At 35.3% G+C, this 22292-nt stretch overlaps 3 protein-coding genes across 3 annotated transcripts in view; 2 read left to right on the forward strand and 1 right to left on the reverse strand.

Annotated features, from left to right (window-relative positions):
- On the reverse strand, positions 4816 to 7894 carry LOC104770019 (NAC domain-containing protein 86-like). Its single transcript, XM_010494369.2, has 6 exons — positions 7472 to 7894; positions 6475 to 6755; positions 6039 to 6359; positions 5666 to 5953; positions 5466 to 5532; positions 4816 to 5340 (listed from the first exon to the last, which is right to left on the reverse strand). Exons 1-6 carry the CDS (start codon positions 7626 to 7628, stop codon positions 4955 to 4957), a joined length of 1500 nt encoding a protein of 499 aa, XP_010492671.1. The 5' UTR covers positions 7629 to 7894; the 3' UTR covers positions 4816 to 4954.
- LOC104770021 (tetratricopeptide repeat protein 27 homolog) lies at positions 10445 to 16252 on the forward strand. Its single transcript, XM_010494371.2, has 20 exons — positions 10445 to 10898; positions 11018 to 11156; positions 11562 to 11893; positions 12178 to 12259; positions 12343 to 12604; positions 12923 to 12981; positions 13094 to 13183; positions 13319 to 13410; positions 13499 to 13597; positions 13719 to 13796; positions 13994 to 14078; positions 14155 to 14213; positions 14329 to 14398; positions 14536 to 14627; positions 14791 to 14853; positions 14933 to 14999; positions 15136 to 15372; positions 15502 to 15618; positions 15703 to 15855; positions 15939 to 16252. Exons 1-20 carry the CDS (start codon positions 10504 to 10506, stop codon positions 16053 to 16055), a joined length of 2688 nt encoding a protein of 895 aa, XP_010492673.1. The 5' UTR covers positions 10445 to 10503; the 3' UTR covers positions 16056 to 16252.
- LOC104770020 (tetratricopeptide repeat protein 27 homolog) overlaps positions 16588 to 22292 on the forward strand; it is a gene marked incomplete in the record, with an annotated part of 6568 nt that continues 863 nt past the window's right edge. The window contains 20 exon segments of the mRNA XM_010494370.2: positions 16588 to 17087; positions 17191 to 17329; positions 17428 to 17759; positions 18036 to 18117; positions 18198 to 18459; positions 18780 to 18838; positions 18975 to 19064; positions 19198 to 19289; positions 19381 to 19479; positions 19597 to 19674; positions 19890 to 19974; positions 20052 to 20110; positions 20226 to 20295; positions 20432 to 20523; positions 20686 to 20748; positions 20831 to 20897; positions 21029 to 21223; positions 21347 to 21463; positions 21543 to 21695; positions 21783 to 22292. Of these exon segments, the coding sequence (XP_010492672.1) occupies positions 16693 to 17087; positions 17191 to 17329; positions 17428 to 17759; positions 18036 to 18117; positions 18198 to 18459; positions 18780 to 18838; positions 18975 to 19064; positions 19198 to 19289; positions 19381 to 19479; positions 19597 to 19674; positions 19890 to 19974; positions 20052 to 20110; positions 20226 to 20295; positions 20432 to 20523; positions 20686 to 20748; positions 20831 to 20897; positions 21029 to 21223; positions 21347 to 21463; positions 21543 to 21695; positions 21783 to 21884 (2631 nt within the window).

Consider the following 22292-nt stretch of genomic DNA (forward strand, 5'->3'; position numbering starts at 1 on the left):
AAAAAAAAAAAAAAAAAAAAAAAAAAAAAAAAAAAGAGGAGAAAAGGATCAGAACATTGGCTTGACTTTCCTCTGTTGAAAAGGAAATTCTATTCGCTCAGTATAATCAGATTCGATCATCTGGGGAAATTGTCATCACCTCCCATTTTCTCCTCTATAATCTAAAACCAAACCAATCCATATATTAACAAAACAAATCAGTGAAAACAGAGCCAGATCTATCTATAAAGAGACTATTACGACCAAACAAGATCTACCCTAATCTGAAGATTCGAGCTGATTCGATTTTTTTACAAAGGAACATCAAAACGAATAACAGAAATAGGGAAACGATTTAGCGTCAGCTCATACACAACGAACATGGACTTAGAACGGTGGTAATCAGTAATATTGACGCGCAATATTCTATGATGTAAACAAAAACCCTAACAGAGAAACACGATAAATCTAGGCGGAAGAGAGAAGCCGACGGCTGAGTTTTTTTTTTTGAGTTTGTAATAAGGGTTTAGTCAAAGGGTATTTATAGCTGCGGTGAGGCTTATGTCCTGAAGCCCTAATGGCGGTCTCATAAAATTTCTATTGGGTCCTTATTTTTTTGGTGGGCTTCGGGTTTACTGGCAACTGATTGTTTTTTTTTTTTTTTTTTAATGAATGTTTTACTTTTTTTTTTTGTAAATCGATTCTTTAAAAAGAAAGTAATTAAGAGAAAAATCACACTAGTAGTAAAATTGGTAATGCATGTCGTCGCATGAAAAAGAAGAAGTATCGGTTTGAGGCAGGCGGCTGCGGCTGTGGCAGCGGTTGCGGCAGCGTTTACGTTTTTAACTGCTGAATCGAAACAATGTTTAAAAATGTTAGAGACATATCACAGCGTCATGATGCAGATATCCGTGACAAGCAAATGAACAAATGTATTTACGTTTGCTGCAACCGCAGATACCTACGACAACAAAACGAACAACTCCATTTGTTATAAGATTATTTATTATGGAAGAAATGGGTATCAACAATATATAAAAGATTATGCGTAATAATAAATTTCTCTCCCCAATCTTATATAATAAGAGAAGGTTTTTCTCAACTTCTGCTTAGAATATGACATCTGGCTTATTATATAACTGACACATGTCCTCTCTTATTCTTAAAGGCCATTGTTTTTATGTTTATATATTGGGCCTAACAAAATAAGACCAATTACAGGCTCAACAAATATAATTGACAGCCCTTACACTTATCAGGACGATATGAACTAAACGATGTCGAATTCACCTGTACTTACCTTTTCAAAACCATCGTTCCCAGCAACTACCACCTCCGATGTACTTTCACAAAAATCTCCTAATTTTGGGTTTCTTTGGTTTAATTCTCCTACTGTGTCAAGATCCCGAACACCTATTTGAAGTTCCGAACTGTATGTAACATTAATCCTGTCCAAAATCATTTTCAATTTTTTTTTTTTTTGAAAAAGGGGTTTAGATTTGCAGTACCAATTAGAATCATATGAACCATTATTATGATTATGTTATTTGTATTACTTATTATAATCTTTAACGTAATTAAAGAATTCCATTGAAGTATTATCCTTTATTTTCATCTTTACGTTTACCACACAATTATAACGTAATGAAAATAATACCAAACACCTATGATTTCATGGTCATTAACATTTCATTCCAATCCCTGATTACTCTCCCTCAACCATTGCATTAAGTTTTCTTTTAAATAACAACCTTTGACGACACTCACCTTCTCTATCTCACACCATGAGTAAACCTAAAACAATACTCTACTCTTGATTCAACCTCCAACGAAACACACAACACTGGTATCAATAGGATTGTTGTTCGGGTCATCCATATTTGGGAAGTTCGAGACTTTCGAAGAAACAATATCTTACTTATTGTTCCTGATGAAAATGTCTCTTTCCTGATGAATATGTATATTATCTCTATTATTGTTCCTCTTGACCCCTGATTTACCTCTGTTTTAACACTTTTATTTTGCCTTTGTTTCAGGATTGTGCTATACAAGCTTCAGTCCTTCCTAATCGTGTGCCTGAGTTTCAAGATCAATTGGTTAAAGGCCAGTTGTACAGCATCAATGATTTCGATGTTGTTGCATCCTCCAACCGTTATCATCGCACCAACCACAAGTGGAAAATTGTTTTCACGGAGAAAACGTCTTTGGAGACTGTTAAAAAACGACAATGCTCTATTGGATTTGATTATTTTAGGTTCTGTACTTTTTCAGACTTGCTTGATATGGTAGACAAGGGTGAGGAGCTTCCAGGTAACAACCTATTTTGCACTGTTCGTATTTCTGGTCTCTTAGCTTCCACTTTGTTATTCAGTATATGATTTATATCTATATTAACCCACTCACCAGATGTTGTTGGCCAAATATCCTCGTCTCGAACATTTGTAAACAATGATCATAACCACCCTTCAAAGACAACTTTCAATTTAATATTGACTTGTATTTTAGAAAGGTATTGGTTTTGTTTTGTTTTGTTTTTCAGATTCGTTATACTCTTTCTAAGTCTCTAACTGTGCAACATTTCTGGTGTTTGTTGTAGTGGTGACAACGTATACATATCTCTTCGGAGAGAACTTGCGGTCGATGCCCATGCCAAACTTTTAACCCTAAAAGATGAAACAGTTGTTGTCATTGCAACCCATGTAAACCCACGGAAAGTTGGACGTAGGTGGATTGTTTTTAACGTCCTACTTTCTGTTAAATATTAATTAGTTAACGTTTTATTGTTCTAAAACTTAAAACCAATGTATATGGGCCTATGAATGAATATAATGCTAACAATGGGCCATATATATGTATTCTTGACAATTTCAAAATTAGAGCATAGCTTCACAATTTCAAAATTAGAGCATGGTTAATAATACTGTTTAAGATTTGATGTTCTTCATCGCCAATTCAATAAACGTGGAAAGCTAAATATTGTTGTAGTAACATCCCATTATCGCCTTTAAATCCCAATAAATTAGCTTACATTTATATCAAAAAATCAGTTTATGTTTAGTCATAAATTTATATTCCAATCTCTTATTTCTCTTCATCTAAAATTCTATATTGTTCCATTAATTTTAAATGGCCAAATTCTGCTACTATAATGGTTGACTGGCTGGTTGCTTAATGTGTACATTTCATGTGATTGTATTCTATTTTGTACTCAAATTATTGTTATGATTCGAGGAAAGTTCAAATGTCTCTGAAGCATTGTTCCTTTACATCACGTAAATGATTTGCTCATTGCACAATTCATTTTTAAATGAAAAGGAGGATTTAAGATCTCAGACAAGGAACTAAAGTTTATGCAAGCATGTAAAGTAGTAGTCTGGACTGGTGGTTAGGTGGAGGAGAAAACCTTTACGGAATGACTAAACAATCACATAAAAAAATTAGTTACTCTTATTTTCTCCTTTAAACTTTTTTTTTTCTATTGCCATATTGAGTAAGGTGTAATAACATTTTCTGTTTTATCTCAACGAGTTCTAAAGGTTAATTAGTATGGAGACACCATGAGCCTTTGTGCATGTACACTACGACATATTCATAAAGTCAAAACAATGCAACTTAGCCTAAGATATATATCACACAACGGTATAACTGTGTTAGAAAATGATTTTTTGAGTTTAAAATTTAATTATACATTCTTTTATTTTATAAATTATTCTAACTTGGATATTTGTTAAGATTACTACAGATAGGGAGACCTAAAGCTTAAAATAGATGATCAGATCTCTATTATATATATATATATATATATATGTCGAAGGAAGACATTAGAAGAAACAACGTTAGACGAGGTGATTTGTAATTGATTTCAGTTAACTTGTGATATGGGACTTCAATTTCAACTTTCGCTTATGTCTTCACGTAACAACAAAATAAAGATGATGAGGATTTGCCTTAAACAATGTCGAAGTGCATAAAATCACCAAAAGGTGATCTTTATTTTATTTTATTTTTGGTGTAAAGCCAATGAATAGGCTTTGAGCTTGAAGGATTCATATCATTTTCCATCTTGTGTTAACAGGATGAAAAAGGTGCTTTTGATGTTAGGGGTTACCAACAGTTGAAAGGGAAGTAAATTACACATTATCTGAATCTAAGGATGAAAAATGTGCAACATTAAGGAATATAATATTTATTTTATATCTATAAACTTCATCATCTTTAATAAAAGATTGCTCATGGGATAAATTCAAAACTCAAAAATGATGGTAGCTCTCGGCAATTTCTGTAAGGCCACAACGGAAACAACGTCCAAACAAGTTATAGTCGTAGTTTGAAAGTGACATGTATTAATATGACTATATGAGTCTATAATCTTTAGTTGACAAATTACGTCTTGACCAAGCAGAAAATACAAAGACAATGATCATTTGCCCATACAGCTTGCATCAAGCATGAAATTGTTTAAATATTGATTGACCATTTTAATGTTAAATATCTTTTCAATGTTTACAAATACATTACATAAATCATTTATTTTGTAATCACAAATTTGGCCATGAATGTATTGCAAAATGGTTACATCGCAAAACAACATGTCCTAAAAAAGAATCAGTCTAAGCTTTTAAACATTTTATTATTCAAAAAAGTAAACATGACTAATAAAATCCATTATACATGAGTGTAGTTTAATTACTAAGATACATACTCTTCCCCCAAAAAATTATATCATTTTTATTAATAAAAAGAAAATCCAATTAAGAAAGCAAAATACAGAAATATGAAAATCTAACAGTTAAAAAATTGTCAATGAAACAAATATGAAGATAACACGGGGCAACTCCTAGTTATATATAACAATGTCAATATGAAAATCAGTATATGTCGTATACATGTGTAAAGGTAAGTATATTGTATGTATTTTCCTCTCTTCTTCCCGATAGAGTATGCAAGTTAAAGGAAAAGTAATAAATAAAATAAATCAGAAAATAATGGTAAAAGATTTGTAGTAACGTTTTGCAACTAAACTAATCTGCTTCAATCTCATCTTAGCAACATTTTCAGCCTTCTGGAACCAAGAATCCTTCTTGTCTTCTTCCATTAACAGTACTACTGCTGCTCTCTCCTCACTTCTTTGAACCCGCGGGCTTATGTGAATTTTCAATATCTGCGACGGTACGACTTGGTAATATAATATCTCCGTCGTTTGCGGTGTAGAAATGAGCATTTTATGATCTACTATAGTTTCTTCTTCTTCAATCAACTCGACTCCTGACGAATTTAGGGTTGTGTTTGAGTTGTCGTCGTTCTCAAACGAGAAAAAATCATCGATATCGATGTTGTTGATTGTATTGGTCCGAGATCCACCTATAATAATAGAATAAATTAATATATATACAATTATTTTATGATTAGATGATATATATCCAATATATATTTTAATGGTTTCGATATTAAAATTTAAAACTAGAGTTTTATGTATGATAACCCACCATAACATTCAAGATCTTGATCATTACGCTCGAAACTTGGCAAAATCTCTTCTTCTTCTATAAAGCTCTGTGACAATCAGTAGTTGGATTTAGAGCATGAATATAAATACAGAAATCGTATCAACGGATTGACAAAAAAAAAAAAAAAAAAAAAAAAAAANTCGTATCGACGATTTATAATATATGATGATATTATTTACCTGATTTAAATTCTCGTTAGACATTCTCATCCATGTCGAATTTCCGGCATCGAGCAATTGTTCATCGAGATTTCCAATGTTTCTCAAATGATCATCGACGTTGTTGTTGTTATAGAACTGGCTGGAGTTACTTGGAGCAAAAGTAAAGTCGTCGAAACCGCTTTGACCGCTGTTTTGGTTCATCAGTCTATTGGAGAAATCGATGGCTTGAACCTGCGAGTTTTCTACTCGCAATGGTGGCAATGACATTTGATGTTGCAACATCTCACATTCCAATGCTGTGTTCACCTGTAATAGCTACAACATATTAAGATACATAATTGATTGTGTATAAGATCCAGAAACTAAAACTTGTTGTATTAGCTTATTATACCTTTGACTGAGTGATGTATGGTCCATAACCTGAAAAGCTTGAAGGCATGTCTTGTGACAAGAACTGCGACCAATCATCATGAACACCGATTGAGTTTGCGTTTCCGAATCGAGGTTGGGTATCGGTAGAGTTACTATAAGGCAGACCTTGATGTGTATTTGAACTTATTTCAAGATCTGAACAAACGTCAAAACTCGAGTTACCACTTAGATTCGAGCCCGTGTGGACGTAAGGTTGATGCTGCTGCTGCTGATGATGTTGATCCCTTGGTTTCGCTTCAATCACTATTTTTTTAAACACACGACAAAGTGCATATGCGTCCTAAAAATTAGAACAAAATCCTGTTAGTAAATAATTTTCTCTAGTAATTAATATGCACATCTAATACTTTAAAGTAGATAATTAATGTCTTATAATATTGGTTTAGCAAGTAAACCTGCATGCCGAATGCAGTAGGCTCGCATTCGGTTTCATCGAGGCGATATTCATGCATGACCCAACCGGTTCTAATACCATGTGGGGCGCGTCCACGGTAATAAACTAATGTTTTCTTGGTTCCAATGGCGTGGTCTCTGCAGCTCACCCGTCGGTCTTTGCCCGTGGCTTTCCAATAACCGCCTTTTGTTGCTCGGTTCGTCCTTGAGCCATTGGGGTACTTTCTGTCCCGTGGGCTGAAGAAGTACCATTCTTGGTCTTTGCTCGGAAGCAATGACTTCCCTGCCAATATTTCATGGGTGAGTTAATTTGAGACCAACAATATTGTATTATATATATCAGTATACAATTTCTTTTTGACTAAGCCATTTGAAGTTAAGTTTCTTTCGATGATTTAATTTATTAGTTTCGTATATCATATATAAAATATGTTTATATAATATGTTATAATCTCCGAAGATAAAAACCCTAAAGTACAAAAGGTGTAAACAATAACATAAAAAGTGTGGTGGTCCATGAGAGGTTTACGAAAAGTATTTTGAGGATTTGACCAAAAGGAATCATACAATTGCGTCTGCTCTAATCAATACTACTATAGTACTATATGGCTTTTCTTTTTGCACCCACATGTAATTGCAATCCAAACTGATTTGAAAAAAAAACTTATTTAAACATTGAGTTTATTTTGATTAATTTTGTTATATAATTTGAAGAGTTAAAAAAAAAGTAGAGTATTATTCTTCAAAAATCTTACGTTGGTTTTCAATTCAATTAAAATATTCAAACCAATATAGATGTACTGAATTTTGGTCAAGGTTAACGTATATTATAGTTGTCTTGCCCTTGTGATATTCATATTCTTTACTTCACTCTATCTTTCGAACCTACGTTGAAAACCTATTCAGCTCTTAGACCAAAAAAGGGTCTCGTAGCAAAAAAAAATCTATATAGAGATTGATTAATTTGTAGCTAACTACAAGTGTATTAATAATTATTACCTGGCAAGTCCCATGGTTCGCACTTGTAGAGGTCTACTTCAGGGATGATCTCTAGCTCGATCTCTCGACCGTTGATCTTTCTCTTGAGATAGTAGGTGATTAGTTCTTCGTCTGTTGGATGGAACCTAAAACCTGGAGGCAATGAGACTGGAGCCATGTATCTAGCTATATAGTCTTCTTTTTTTCAATGAATATATATATGATTTTTGATCAAACGATATATAACAATAACGATCAGTCTTGTTTACGAGATAAACACTAACAAGACCGATCGCGTTATTTATAGAAGAAAGAAATAACTTTTATTGAGTAATTGACAGAATGGGAAAAATAATACAAAGACTCGAGAGAAAGAAGAAATTAGAGAAGACAAATGTTATCGAGAGCTTTAAGGGTATATATAGGGTTATAGATAAAGAGGAGAAAGACAAAACAAAAATCATATAGAAATAATTAGTAGGAAAGTGAAAGGGACGATGCCACCCTCAAATAGCATATGGAACTTGCAATATAAAATTACAAAAAAATACCCAATTTGTCTCGTCTTTTCTCTTCTCTTTTTGTTTTTCCTTACACATATTCTGATTCCTAATGTCGTTTTCTTCAAGATTCATAGATAGGTTGTACTCAAGAAGCTTTTTTATTGATTCACAATCGATTGGTGGTACCTAATATACAATTTACACAAAAACAACTTAATTAGTCGGGAATAATAATATACAAAATGTTTATAAAACCTCTTTTTTTGGTTTTATGCTATTATTTCTTATGTTTCATGGTCTTAGGATACCAACAACTTCTGATCAAACTTTTTCTAACAGTGAAGATATGCATGAAAAAAAAATTAATTGCATAAACATGTCTTAATCAAAACCGGCATCAATAATCAAAATTGTTTATATGTCAAACAAGATAATTTTTTAAATAAATGAGTACCCCTAATGTAAAAACCGTGTTTCTTCGTCAAAGTGGTCTCCTCAAATAATCTCATTCTTCTCCAAGTATGGTCGGTTTGGAATGTATACACATGGCGAAACATCATTGGTCACATTGGGGAACGAATCTTGGGTTAACCAATAGAAACTGGTTTCAGATCTTTATGTTTGGCGGCGCTTCTAACTGAAATAAAACTGTCTCTTCTGTATCCTATCCCCACTTGCGAGAAGCCCTTTATAGTTCCTTCGTGATTGCTGCCGATCATGATACCATCTCTCAATTAGTTTAAGTGCTTAACTAATCTTCTTCTTTTCTTTTTATAATAACTACTATATATCTTTATTTTGAAAAATAAATCGAAAAATAAATCAATGAAATCTTGTCTCTTTCATATATCAACTGATTTTTTTTGTTTGTCTCATTTTGTTACTTCAGTTATGTTCTTTGTGCACGTTATAGAGAACACTTTGCATTTTTTTTCCCACAGTCATGTATACAAAAATGTTCTTTGTGCACGTTATAGAGAACACTTCGCATTTTTTTTTTCCCACACACAGGCAGGCGCATATATGTATACAAAATAATACGTACATCGTAATAAAATTTTCCCTTCCAACGTGAAATTCAAATTCTGTTTGATTTAAAGCTTTAATTCGGCATAGGTTGTGGTCTTTCATCATTGGTTATTACTTACTAGTTTCTAGGTTGAGTCAGTCAATTATGAAAGTTTTGCCATCTCCATTGCGTCGTCAAGATCATCGGTATTTTTTCTTATCATTTGGGTTACACGTTACAATGCCTTGATATCATTCATTTTGTTCTGCTATTATTGGTTATCAAGTTTTCTTTTTGTTGTTGTTGTTGGTTTTGGTCATCTCTTTTCTCATAACTTTGTGATCTTGTGTTCATAAGTTTTTCTAGTTATAGAAACTAAACACAAATCAATGACAAAACTGTATTAATTGTTTCACTGTGCAAATATAAATCACGCCAAACAAGAATGAGACACAATCTAGCTCGTTCGTTCGTGAACATGTGAGTTATATAATACACATAGATAATTGATAATGTATAATGTATGTTCTGATCATACATGGATATTTACTCACCAGTCACCATATATGTATACAGCAAAAAAGTTATAGATAATTTTTTTTGTTTGATCGAATGTGTAGCTAGAGAGATATGAACAGGTAATAAAAAGATGAACAAGGTGATCATCATGTGGGTCCAACTCGTTAGCATGTGAAGAAATCCTTGGAGGCATAGATGGGCCAACCCCCAAGCATCACTTCTCAGCTTTTCCTCATCACCATCATACACTTTTATGTCATTATGCAAATATTCCATATTCTCTAGATCTAATTAATTTATTTATACGAATATATAATAGCATTAGCTAGCATATAACACATGTACATATAACAAATTGTACATACCCTTCTTTCTTTACACTTTTCCCTCACATGAATCCATCTTTTTGTTCTTTACTTTTTATTTATATAATTTCTCTTTCACACACATCTATATAAATTTATAATGTACGACTAAGTAAGAATTGTATATCTTTAGTTCCCAACTTGAAAACATGAATTATTTAGAAAATTTGTAATATATGCATGACAAAAAAAAAAAAAACCAAACTTGATAAAGATTCTGTAACTCTTGTTTATATATGCATCATGTTTATTTTCTACCTACAAAAAAAATGAGTGACAAAAATACAAAAAGAGAGTTTGTTCAAAAAAAGAAAGAAAAATACAAAAAGAGAAAGGTACATACATCTGTATGTAATATTGTCATATTGATAAAGCTGTTTTGAGAAGGAAAAAAAGAAGTTAAAATCATAATCTTAATCCCATTTCACTACTAATAAATACAGCTTAGCGAGTTAAAATTGTAAAAACTTGGTTTAGTCGGTTCGCATTTTGAGCGTTTTTTTTTTCTCTTTCGCGATAACCAAACCGGATAAGACATTCGAGTCACTATTCTACCGGTTTTGACCGTGAAACGACGACGTTATAACCTGGTCTACAAAAACCTCACAAAACCTCTTTCGTTCGTTCCCGTCACCTCCAGAACCAACCAGTACAACCATGGTCGACGGCGAAGTCGAAATCCTTCGCGGCTACGAGCTCCGTCTCCTCCGTTGCACCGTATCTTTACCACAGTCAGATCTTCCTCTCGAATCCCAACCCGGAACCCATCCACACGAGACTCTTATAAGCTCCCTTCTGTCTTCAATCGAGGCTGGAGACTATCTTGGAGCTTTAGCCTCCGACGCTACTAAGCTAATACTCGGAGATTCTGAGTTCGAACTGGTTGATACGGTTGATTCCGCCGAGAGATTTTACTCTGAGCTTCTCGATAAGGTTGAATCGTTCGTGGTGAACGATTCTTCTGATGAAATCGATAAAGCTCGCCGTGCTGTTCTGGTGATGTGCTTAGCAATCGCATCTGCGTTTTGGTTTACTTGTTGCAATTTGACTGGGTAAGTTACCGAGTTTTAACTCTTCATAACATTTCATGAACTTGCAATGTTCTTCAAATGTTATGGTTATTTGCAAATTCTCATTGAGGCTTTTTGTTTGTTTGTTTTTGAGCTTTTAGGTCGACGGAAGGATCAGCAAAATGTTCAGTACCGTTTAGAGTATCAGAAAGTAAGGATTTGGTTGAATGGGAGAATTGGGCTAAGATTCAGCTCATGTCTGTTGGTTCTGACTTGCTCGGGAAGTTCTCTAATCTCCAGGTACTGAGCTATCTTCGTTCTGCTTATTCAATTCTGTTGTCTTATAAAATTGTTTTTGATTAATCGAGCTGCTTTGTTGTCCGTGTCTTTATTTGAGTTTCTGAGTGAGTGTCGTAACTGTTGTTTGATGTTTATTGGACGTATGATCTTGCTGTTTTTTTGCTTGTCTTATACTAAAATGATCTGGATCTTTCCTGCTCTTTGTTCTGCATTATATACGAGTAAAGCTGGAAGGGGCTAAGCGTATTGTAGGCTTTGCAGCATTCATTTCTGTTTGCTAGTACATGGATTAACTTCTATGTGTGTACATTATATATTAGCAGCTCTCTGAAGTAGTCATGATCTGTCTTTGTTTGTACTAACTAGTGAACTCTATGTAACCCAAACTACTTTCTTTTCCTGCAGCATTTAGTTTTTGCTAGATTGCTGCTGTTAAAGTTGAAAGATTTGTTGTTTGCGACAACTGCAACTGAAACTTTTGAAGTTAGGAGTATTTCATGGTGGCTTGTCAGAGTTTTACTTATTCATCAAAGAGTTCTACACGAGCAATCTTCATCTTTGTTTGAGATGTTGCAAGTTTACATGGCCGAAGCTCTAGACCATTTTGGTGCACTCGAAAAAGTTAAAAGCTATTGGACTACCAAGTTGCTAGAAGATGAAGCTTCATCCATCACGTCAACCATCCATCTGGAAGCATGTGTACTGCAATATATATATGGAAGAATTGATCCTTCTCGGTAAGTTTCCATTGAGATAATATTGTCTTTGCCTACATCTAAGATGTTTATAGTTTTTTGTTCTAGGATAGTGACCAATTACTTTGGTTCCGCCTTATGGTTCCCTTTTTAAGAAAATAATGAGAAGTTTGCGAGTCACGTACTTGCGAAATTGAGCTTGTATAGCACATATGTATATAGTTGTTGCTGCTCTCATTTCAAATAGCCATTACATCCCATTTCATGACCTTTTATCTACTCTCCTGGTTTAGTATATTGGTCTTGATTCAGAGTAAAATTGTTAGGTTGCAGCTTGAAGCTGCTAAATCAGCAGCAGGGATCGAGTTTTCTGTTTCTGGGGCTCTTGGTTTCCGTACTATTCACCAAGTAAGCTCTGAGATATATTATGTTCTGTTATATATATATATATATTCGGCTTTGTTATTCTAAATCCTCTGATCTTGCTATAGGTAGATCCAAAGGCACAGATGGTATTGATAGCCAATACTAGCTCATCAAATGGAGACGTGAGGTTGGCCTCCGAGAAAGCTGATGTTGGACCTTATGAAGCTTGGGGAGGTGATGCACCTGAAGTATATATGACTCCCAAACTAGTGAACAACGAGAGTGAAGCTGGAAAAGAGTCTGTGCCCTTAAAACCAGTTGAACAGGCATTGATTTTGGCTCAGTGCCTTCTAATTGAAAGGGGTAGTCGGCACGATGAGATGCAAAGTAAGTGATCTCAAATTCAAGTGTATTTGCAATGTTTATTTCTCAGAATATTTTTGCTCCATCAAGAGCTTAGGCGGTGGAAAGATAGAGAATATTATTAACGGTTCTGCCTACAGTTAAGTTACTAGGCATTAGTTGTGACTGCAGTTCAAAAAGCTTAAAAAATCTTGTTACGGGGTTGTGAAATAAGCACAAAGATCATGAAGGAGAAGATGCATTTGTCCGCTCTTGCTTCTGTGTCGACTAGTTATGTTCAAGTGAATTTAAACTATGTCTTTTATTTTTATTATATAATCTAATACTTTTCTTTTTCTGCAGGATGGGATATGGCTCCATATATTGAGGCAATTGATTCTCAAAAGTCAACATATTTTGTTGTAAGTTTCAATCTTTCTAGTTAATCAATTACAAAGTGACTGGTTTTGTTTTTCAATTCGTCACAACCTATGCAAGTATTGACTGACTTTTTTGCTTCGGACATGGGATTAGCTACGGTGTTTCTGTGACTTATTACGTGTTCGATGGGAATCAACTCGAGGTCGTACAAAGGGACGCGCCCTGGAAATGATGGATAAATTGGTATGTGTGAACAGTGCTCGCATTATCAATTTTGGTTTCTTTTTCGGATTGTATATCTCCCTGGCTCATACTCTCATTTTGTAGCTTTATTTCACTCTGACCTTTATTATTGCTCTGATAGTTTTCCTTTATCAGGTTGGAGCTATTAACAAGACCGATCCTGGAGTATCAAATCGGGTCCCTTTATGCTATGCAGTCCATCTTCCTACTATTCCTGCGTTGAGAAAGTATGATATTCTATTTATGTTTGTGTATAGATACTTTTCAGGTTTTTCTGCGCTCTTATTCATCGTTCCATTTTGATTTTAACAACAGGGAATACGGTGAGCTTCTGGTGAGTTGCGGTTTGGTTGGGGAAGCAATCACAATATTTGAGAGCCTGGAATTGTGGGATAATCTAATACACTGCTACTGGTATACCTTATATTATATGAAAGCTTCGTTTGTGATGAATTCAGCTTCACCTGTTTTTTTCCATTCCCTCTATGGCTTTCATGTTCTGTTGCAAAACTTATCATGTGATGTGAAATTTCAGCCTCCTGGGAAAGAAATCAGCAGCTGTAGATCTCATCAATGCACGGCTTCTGGAACGGCCAAATGACCCAAGATTATGGTAATCTCTTTGATAGTACCCTTTGTGTGTTTATTTCCTGTTGTTTATAGATCTTAGTTATTAAATGGATGTGAAGTGCCATAATTACTGTATCTGCTTTGAACGGACACTTGATCATATTAAATCTTTGTTTATACTAGAAAGTTATTATCGTATTGGATCACTAAATTAATTTTGATGATAAATATTGATGTCAGGTGTTCACTGGGTGATGTTACGATTAATGATTCCTGTTATGAAAAAGCCCTGGAAGTTTCAAATGATAAGTCAGTTCGTGCTAAGGTAATTTGAGACACAAAACAAAAAATCTTTATGTCTTTTTCCCTTAGTCCATGCCCTAATTATCTTCATCTTGTAGCGGGGTCTTGCTCGCAGCGCATACAATCGGGGTGATTTTGAGAAGTCGAAGATGCTGTGGTATGTTGAACTATTTGGTTCTGTCCTTATTTTTTTCTTAGACGAAAATGGATTTATAAACTTGGCCCTTCAGGCTAATTTATTTATGAGATGTCTCATTTTTCTCGTACTTAAGGGAGGCTGCAATGGCCTTAAATTCTCTGTACCCTGATGGTTGGTTTGCTCTTGGTGCTGCTGCGTTGAAGGTATCTTATTTCATCTTCTCCGATAGTTCAGTAGCAATATGTTTTCACTCCTAATGCCACTAGATAAACAGCATTGAAATTCTTTTCATACTGACTGAGATGGATACTAATTTAACATCTCCTACATGATACCATAGGCCAGGGATGTTCAGAAAGCACTGGATGCATTCACTTTTGCTGTTCAACTTGATCCCGACAATGGAGAGGCTTGGAACAACATTGCTTGTCTGTAAGCATTTCAGTTTCATTATTCTGCTCTGTTTGTGCTGAGAAAATTAATTGTTTTCTTCATACATACCTTACTATCTAACTTCATTACTCATTGCTCACCTACCTTATGTTTCACATTTATAATGGATGATGCTGAATTGTGTAATAATCTGTGAGCGCAGGCATATGATAAAGAAAAGGAGCAAAGAATCATTCATCGCGTTCAAAGAGGCGCTTAAATTCAAGTATCCCTCTATCCTTTACAGTTTGTTACTTGAGCTAAGAAAATCAGAGGAGTAATTGAAAAATATTGTGTATCAACAGGCGAGATAGCTGGCAGATGTGGGAGAATTTCAGTCATGTAGCTATGGATGTGGGAAATATTGATCAGGTAAATGCAGCTATTAACTAAAGATAATTATTCCTACCCTTTTATATAAACCTTAGCTATTAGTTCCCCATATATTTGTTTTTTTAGCTTAGGGGTTAAACAAATTGGTTTCATCTTTGTGTTTTTCCTCTTCCAGGCCTTTGAAGCTATACAACAGATACTGAAAATGAGCAATAACAAGAGGATTGATGTTGTTTTATTGGACCGTATAATGACAGAGTTAGAAAATAGGAATTCAGCATGTAAGTCATCACCATCTTCATGTATTGAAATCGAAGGTTCTTCATATGAATCGACGGAAACACAACCGTGTGCTGCAACACCAGCTGAAACTCAACGCCACCTAGAGTTACTTGGGAAAATTATTCAGCAGGTTAGCAAAACATTTCAACAACTTGTATGGAATCTCTGTATTGTCTCTTTCTATGAGTGATAGTTCTTGGCGTATGCATTTGATATAGCTTTGTACAGTCCTTTATGTGATTATTGCTTGTTTTTATAGATTTGCAAAACAGAAAGTACATCTCAAATCTGGGGATTATATGCAAGATGGAGTAGAATCAAAGGAGATCTTATGGTATGCAGCGAGGCACTGTTAAAACAAGTGCGATCATATCAGGTATCTAATGACTGATGATTACCCGAAGCCACACTTTTTTATCTATGAGCAACATTTGATGATATATCGATATCTCTCTATCAGGGATCAGAAGTGTGGAAAGACAAAGAGCGTTTCAAGAAGTTTGCAAGAGCATCATTGGAACTTTGTAGAGTGTACATGGAGATCTCAGCTTCCACAGGAAGCAAACGAGAACTGTTTAGTGCGGAGATGCATTTGAAGAACACAATCAAACAAGTAAAAATAAAAAATCCCCATAATACTTACTAAGCTTTTTGATGAAAATGAATTAAAATGGCTTGACATGTGCATGTGTATAGGCTACAGAGAGCTTCTCGGACACTGAAGAATTAAAGGAACTTGAAAGTTGCCTTGAGGAGGTGAGAAATGTAATGCAGAAGAAGAGTGAAGAAGAGACTAGAAATACAAAAACATGAAAGAAGAAAAGACTTGTCACCGTCAGCAAAGATTAGCATCATTTTTGTTGTTTGGGTTAAAAAGACATATTGTTGAGATCATCATAACTTAATGCTTCGTTTTTTTTTGCGGTTATACGAGTTTTGAGTTTACGTCTCTGCTTCTGCAAACTTAGTAAGACGATTGAATATCAAATATATAGTTTACCTTTGCACTATGTTGTATCACTTGTATGCAGAACCAAAATCACTAAACAAATATAGACTTGTACAGTAGTAATTAAGGATCACAACTAGTTTAACGATGAAATTCCTGTGATTTGCATTGTGATTCGTGATTCAAATTAATTAAGTTTTTTTTTTTTTTTTTTCCTTTCAAGATACATAAGTAAATACCATATATATTATAAATCTTAATATTTCCAAATATAAATATTTAAAAATCGCACTTGTGTGTACATTTTTTGGGTAAATTTTTAAGAGTTTTCTATTTCCTAACTTTACTTGCCACACCTCTTTCTAATCTCCGTCAGTCAATAAACAAGTCGAAACAAGTCTCTGAGTTTTTATTTCTTCTCTCTCTCCAAAAAACACTAATCACAAAAAACACTCTCTGTCGTTCCCGCCACCTCCCACAGAAGAACAGTACAGTACAACCATGGTAGACGGCGAAATTGAAACCCTTCGCGGTCACGAGCTCCGTCTCATCCGTTGCACCGTCTCTTTACCACCGTTAGATCCTCCTCTCGAAACCCTAGCCGGAACCCATCCGCACGACTCTCTCATAGGCTCCCTTCTGTCTTCAATCGAGGCTGGAGACTATCTCGGAGCTTTATCCTCCGACGCTACTAGGTTAATACTCGGAGATTCCGAGTTGGACCTTGTCGACTCGGTTGATTCCGCCGAGCGAGTTTACTCGGAGATCCTCGAAAAGGTCGAATCGTTCGTGGTGAACGATTCTTCTGATGAATTCGACAAGGCTCGCCGTGCTGTTCTCGTGATGTGCTTAGCTATCGCGTCTACTTTGTGGTTCACTCGGTGCAACTTGACCGGGTAGGTTTACCGAGTTTAACTCTTCATAATATTGAGAAAATTAATTAGGACTCTGGTTTTACAAATTTTCATTGAGGATTTGGTGTTGTTTTTGAGCTGTTAGGTCTACAGAAGGAACAACAAAATGTTCAGTACCGTTTAAAGTATCAGAAACTAAGGAGTTAGTTGAATGGGAGAATTGGGCTAAGATTCAGCTCATGTCTGCTGGTTCTGACTTGCTTGGGAAGTTTTCTAATCTCCAGGTACTACTACTATCTTCGTTCTGTATCTTTCTCACTCTTCATTTCTGTTTTAAATTGTTTGTAGTGAACTCAATGTAACCCAAACTACTTTCCTGCAGCATTTAGTTTTTGCGAGAATGCTGCTGTTAAAGTTGAAAGATTTGTTGTTTGCGACAACTGCAACTGAAACTTTTGAAGTTAGGAGTATTTCATGGTGGCTTGTCAGAGTTTTACTTATTCATCAAAGAGTTCTACACGAGCAATCTTCATCTTTGTTTGAGATGTTGCAAGTTTACATGGCCGAAGCTCTAGACCATTTTGGTGCATTGGAAAAAGTGAAAAGCTATTGGTCTACCAAGTTGGTAGAAGATGAAGCTTCATCCATCACGTCAACCATCCATCTGGAAGCATGTGCACTGCAGTTTATATATAGAAGGATTGACCCTTCTCGGTAAGTTACCGTTGAGATATATGTTTTCTTTGCGTATATATGTTTTTGTCCTAGGATATTGACCATATTACTTTGGTTTCGCCTTATGGTTCTCTTTTTAAGAATATAATGAGAGACTTTTCCCTCATGTAGTTACGAAATTGAGCTTGTATACCACATATGTATATAGTTAGTTGTTGCTGCTCTCATTCCTGACAGCCATTACTTACCATTTCATGACCTTTTTCTACTCTTCTGCTTTAGTATATTGGTCTTGATTCGGAGTAAAATTTTCAGGTTGCAGCTCGAATCTGCTAAATCAGCAGCAGGGATCGAGTTCTCTGTTACCGGGGCTCTTGGATTTCGTACTATACACCAAGTAAGCTATGAGATATTTTCTTTTCTTCTGTTATATATTTTGGCTTTGTTATTCTAAATTTCTCTCTGATCTTGCTATAGATAGATGCAAAGGCACAGATGGTATTGATAGCCAAGACTAGCTCATCCAATGGGGACGTTAGGTTGGCCTCTGAGAAAGCTGATGTTGGACCTTATAAAGCTTTCGAAATTGAACCACCTGCAGTATATATGACTCCCAACTTTGCCAACAACGAGAGTGAAGCTGGCAAAGATTCTGTGCCCTTGAAACCTGTTGAACAGGCATTGATTTTGGCTCAGTGCCTTCTAATTGAAAGGGGTAGTCGGCACGATGAGATGCAAGGTAATTGAATTTGAATGTAAAAAAGTATTTGCAATGTTTATTTCTCAAAATTGGTATGCATCATGGTGGAAAGATAGAGAATATTTTTCAACGATTCTGCCTACAATTAAGTTACTAGGCATTAGTTGTGACTGCAATTCAAAAAGCTTGGAGATTCTCGTTACGGCATTACCAAAACTACAGAGATTCTTGCAGGAGAAGATGCAATTGTCCGCTCTTGCTTCTGTGTCGACTAGTTTTACTCACTTGTGTTAAACTGAATTAAACCATGTCCTTTATTTATTATTATTATATAATCTAATACTTTTCTTTTCCTGCGGGGTGGGATATGGCTCCATATATTGAGGCAATTGATGCTCAAAAATCAACATATTTTGCTGTAAGTTTCACTCTTTCAGTTAATTAAAGTGACTGAATTTAAATGTTGATATATGGAGCTGTTCGTTTTTCATTTTGTCACAACCTATGCAAGTAAAAACAAACTGACTGACTTTTGTTCTTCGGACATGGAATAGCTACGGTGTTTCTGTGACTTATTACGTGTTCGATGGGAATCAACTCGAAGCCGTACAAAGGGACGCGCCCTGGAGATGATGGATAAGCTGGTATATGTTAACAGTTCTTGTATTATCAATTTGGTTTTCTTATTGGATTGTATATCTCTCTAGCACGACACTCATTTTGTAGCATTATTTCATTCTTTCCTTTGTTGTAGCTCTGATAGTTTTCCTATATCAGGTTGGAGCTATTAACAAGAGCGATCCTGGAGTATCAAATCGGATCCCTTTATGCTATGCAGTCCTTCTTCCTACTATTCCTGCTTTGAGAAAGTGTGATATACTACTGTTTATATGCCTGTATTGATACTTTTCAGGTTTTTCTGCGCTCTTATTCATCGTTCCATTTTGATTTTAACAACAGGGAATACGGTGAGCTTCTGGTGAGTTGCGGTTTGGTTGGGGAAGCAATCACAATATTTGAGAGCCTGGAAATGTGGGATGATCTAATACACTGCTACTGGTAAACTTAAATATGAATACTGCCTTTGTGATGAATTCAGCTTTGCTTGTTTTCTCCTTATCCCACTATGGCTTTCATGTACTGGTGCAAAACTTATTATGTGCTGTGAAATTTCAGCCTCCTGGGAAAGAAATCAGCAGCTGTAGATCTCATCAATGCACGGCTTCGTGAACGGCCAAATGACCCGAAATTATGGTAATCTATTCTCTGATAGTACTCTTAGTCTTGTTCTTTTCCTGTTGTTTATATATATCTTAATTGTTAAATGGCTGTGAGATGCCATAATTACCTGCTTTGGATGTACTCTTAATCATTTAATGTGCGGATATATCTTTAATCTTTGTTTCTACTAAGAAAGGTATCATCGTATCGTAACATTAAGTAAAGTTGATGATAAATATTGGTTTCAGGTGTACACTGGGTGATGTTACTTTCAATGATTCCTGTTATGAAAAAGCCTTGGAAGTTTCAAATGATAAGTCAGTTCGTGCTAAGGTAGTTTGAGATACAGAGAAAAATCTTTTATTTCCATCTCTCTTAGACCATGCTCTAATTGTATCTCCATCTTGTAGCGGGCTCTTGCTCACAACGCATACAGTCGGCGTGATTTTAAGAAGTCAAAGATACTGTGGTATGTTGAACAATTTGGTTCTTTCCTTTTTTTTTTTTTTTCTTCTCTAAAACGGAAATGGCCGTAATATTGTGATGTCACTTGAGATACGTCTCATTTTTTTCTCGTTCTTTAGGGAGGCTGCAATGGCCGTAAATTCTCTGTATCCAGATGGTTGGTTTTATCTTGGTAAGGCGGCGATTAAGGTATCTTACTTCATCTTCTCCAATAGCTTAGTAGCAATGTATTTCCACTCCAAATGTAATTAAATAAAGAACATTGGAATTCTTGTCATGCTGACTGAGAGGTATACTTATTTAACATCCCTACATGATACCACAGGTCCCTGATGTTGAGAAAGCACTGGATGCATTCACTTTTGCTGTTCAACTTGATCCTGACAACTGGAGGGCTTGGAACAACATTGCTTGTCTGTAAGCATATTTCAGTTACACATTTCAAATAAATTGCTCAGAAAATTAATTGTTTTCTTCACGCATGCCTCTCTTACTATTAACTTCGCGACTCACTGCTCACCTAGTTTATTTATATATTTTTTTTTCATTTACTGAATATGTAATATTTTATGGGCACAGGCTTAAAATAAAGGGAAAGATCAAAGAATCTTTCATTGCATACAAAGAAGTGCTTAAATTAAAGTATCTCTCTCTATCCTTTACCGTCTGTTACTTTAGCTAAGGAAATCAGAATTAGGAATTGAAAAATATTGTGTATCAACAGCCGAAACAACTGGGAGCTGTGGAAGATTTTCAGCCATGTAGCTATGGATGTGGGAAATACTGATCAGGTAAATGCCAGCTATTGACTTACTATACCCTTGTATAAAAGTCTTAGCTATTAGTTTCCTGTATATTTTGTTTCTGTTTTAGCTTACAAACTAAACGAGTTGGTTTCATCTTTGTGCTTTTTCTCTACCAGGCCTTTGAAGCTATGCAACAGTTAATGAGATTGACCAAAAACAAGTGGATTGACGCTGTTTTATTGGACCGCATGATGACAGAATTGGAAAATAGGAATTTATCATGCAAGTCATCAATGTCATTGACTGAAATCGATGCTTCAACAAAGACTGAACAACTCTACATAGAGTTGTTTGGGACAATTATTCAGCAGGTTGGCAAAAATATTTCAACGACTTTCACATCCTCCTTTTTTATATATTTTATTGATTCAATTTCGTTTTGTTGCGTTTGATATGGGTTTTGTATTGTCTTTACGTGTTTCTCTCTTCTATAGGTTGTCAAAGTAGAAAGTACACCTGAAAACTGGGAATTATATGCAAGATGGAGTAGAATCAAAGGAAATCTTACGGCATGCAGCGAGGCACTATTAAAAAAAGTGCGATCATATCAGGTATTGATTGTTAGAGTAATCAAAGCCACTCTTTTTATATATGAAAAGCATTTGACGACATATATCCATATGCTCTCAGGGATCAGAAGTGTGGAATGACAAAGAGCGTTTCAAGAAGTTTGCAAGAGCGTCACTGGAACTTTGTAGAGTGTACATGGAGATCTCAGCTTCCACAGGAAGCAAACGAGAACTGTTGAGTGCGGAGATGCATTTGAAGAGCACAATCAAACAAGTAATAAACTAAACTTAATCCCCACAATACTTACTAAGCTTTTTGATGAGAATGAATTAAAATGGCTTGACATGTGCATGTGTGTAGGCTACAGTGAGTTTCTCGGACACTGAAGAATTAAAGGAACTTGAAAGTTGCCTTGGGGAGGTGAGAAATGTAATGCAGAAGAAGAGTGAAGAAGAGACTTAAAAATACAAAAACATGAAAGAAGAAAAGACTTGTCATTGTCAGCATAGATTAATTAGAAGATGTCGTGCCGTTTCGACTTTTAGAAGATAAAAAAATGTGCGCCGTTTATTTCTGGTAATATAAGAAATCAATTCTGACACGACAACGGAAATAGAATAAAAGAGAGGACCAAAAAAAAAAAACCTTAAATATTTTGTGATCTGTGCGTAGCCATCATATGGTTGTTGCGTCTCTTCATCATCATCTCCATCCTCGAATCTCGATCGCCACATCACCGGTTTCTAGCCTTCACGATGTGCCTTTGAGCATGAGATTTGGATTGACGCGACTTCTCCCTTTGAAACGATCTTTCCCCAATTATTCAATCACTTCCCGAGAACTGCCGAAATCGCCGGTGACCATGGCGAC

The sequence above is a fragment of the Camelina sativa genome, chromosome 20 (genome assembly GCF_000633955.1).
Source record: "Camelina sativa cultivar DH55 chromosome 20, Cs, whole genome shotgun sequence".
NCBI lineage: Eukaryota > Viridiplantae > Streptophyta > Magnoliopsida > Brassicales > Brassicaceae > Camelina > Camelina sativa.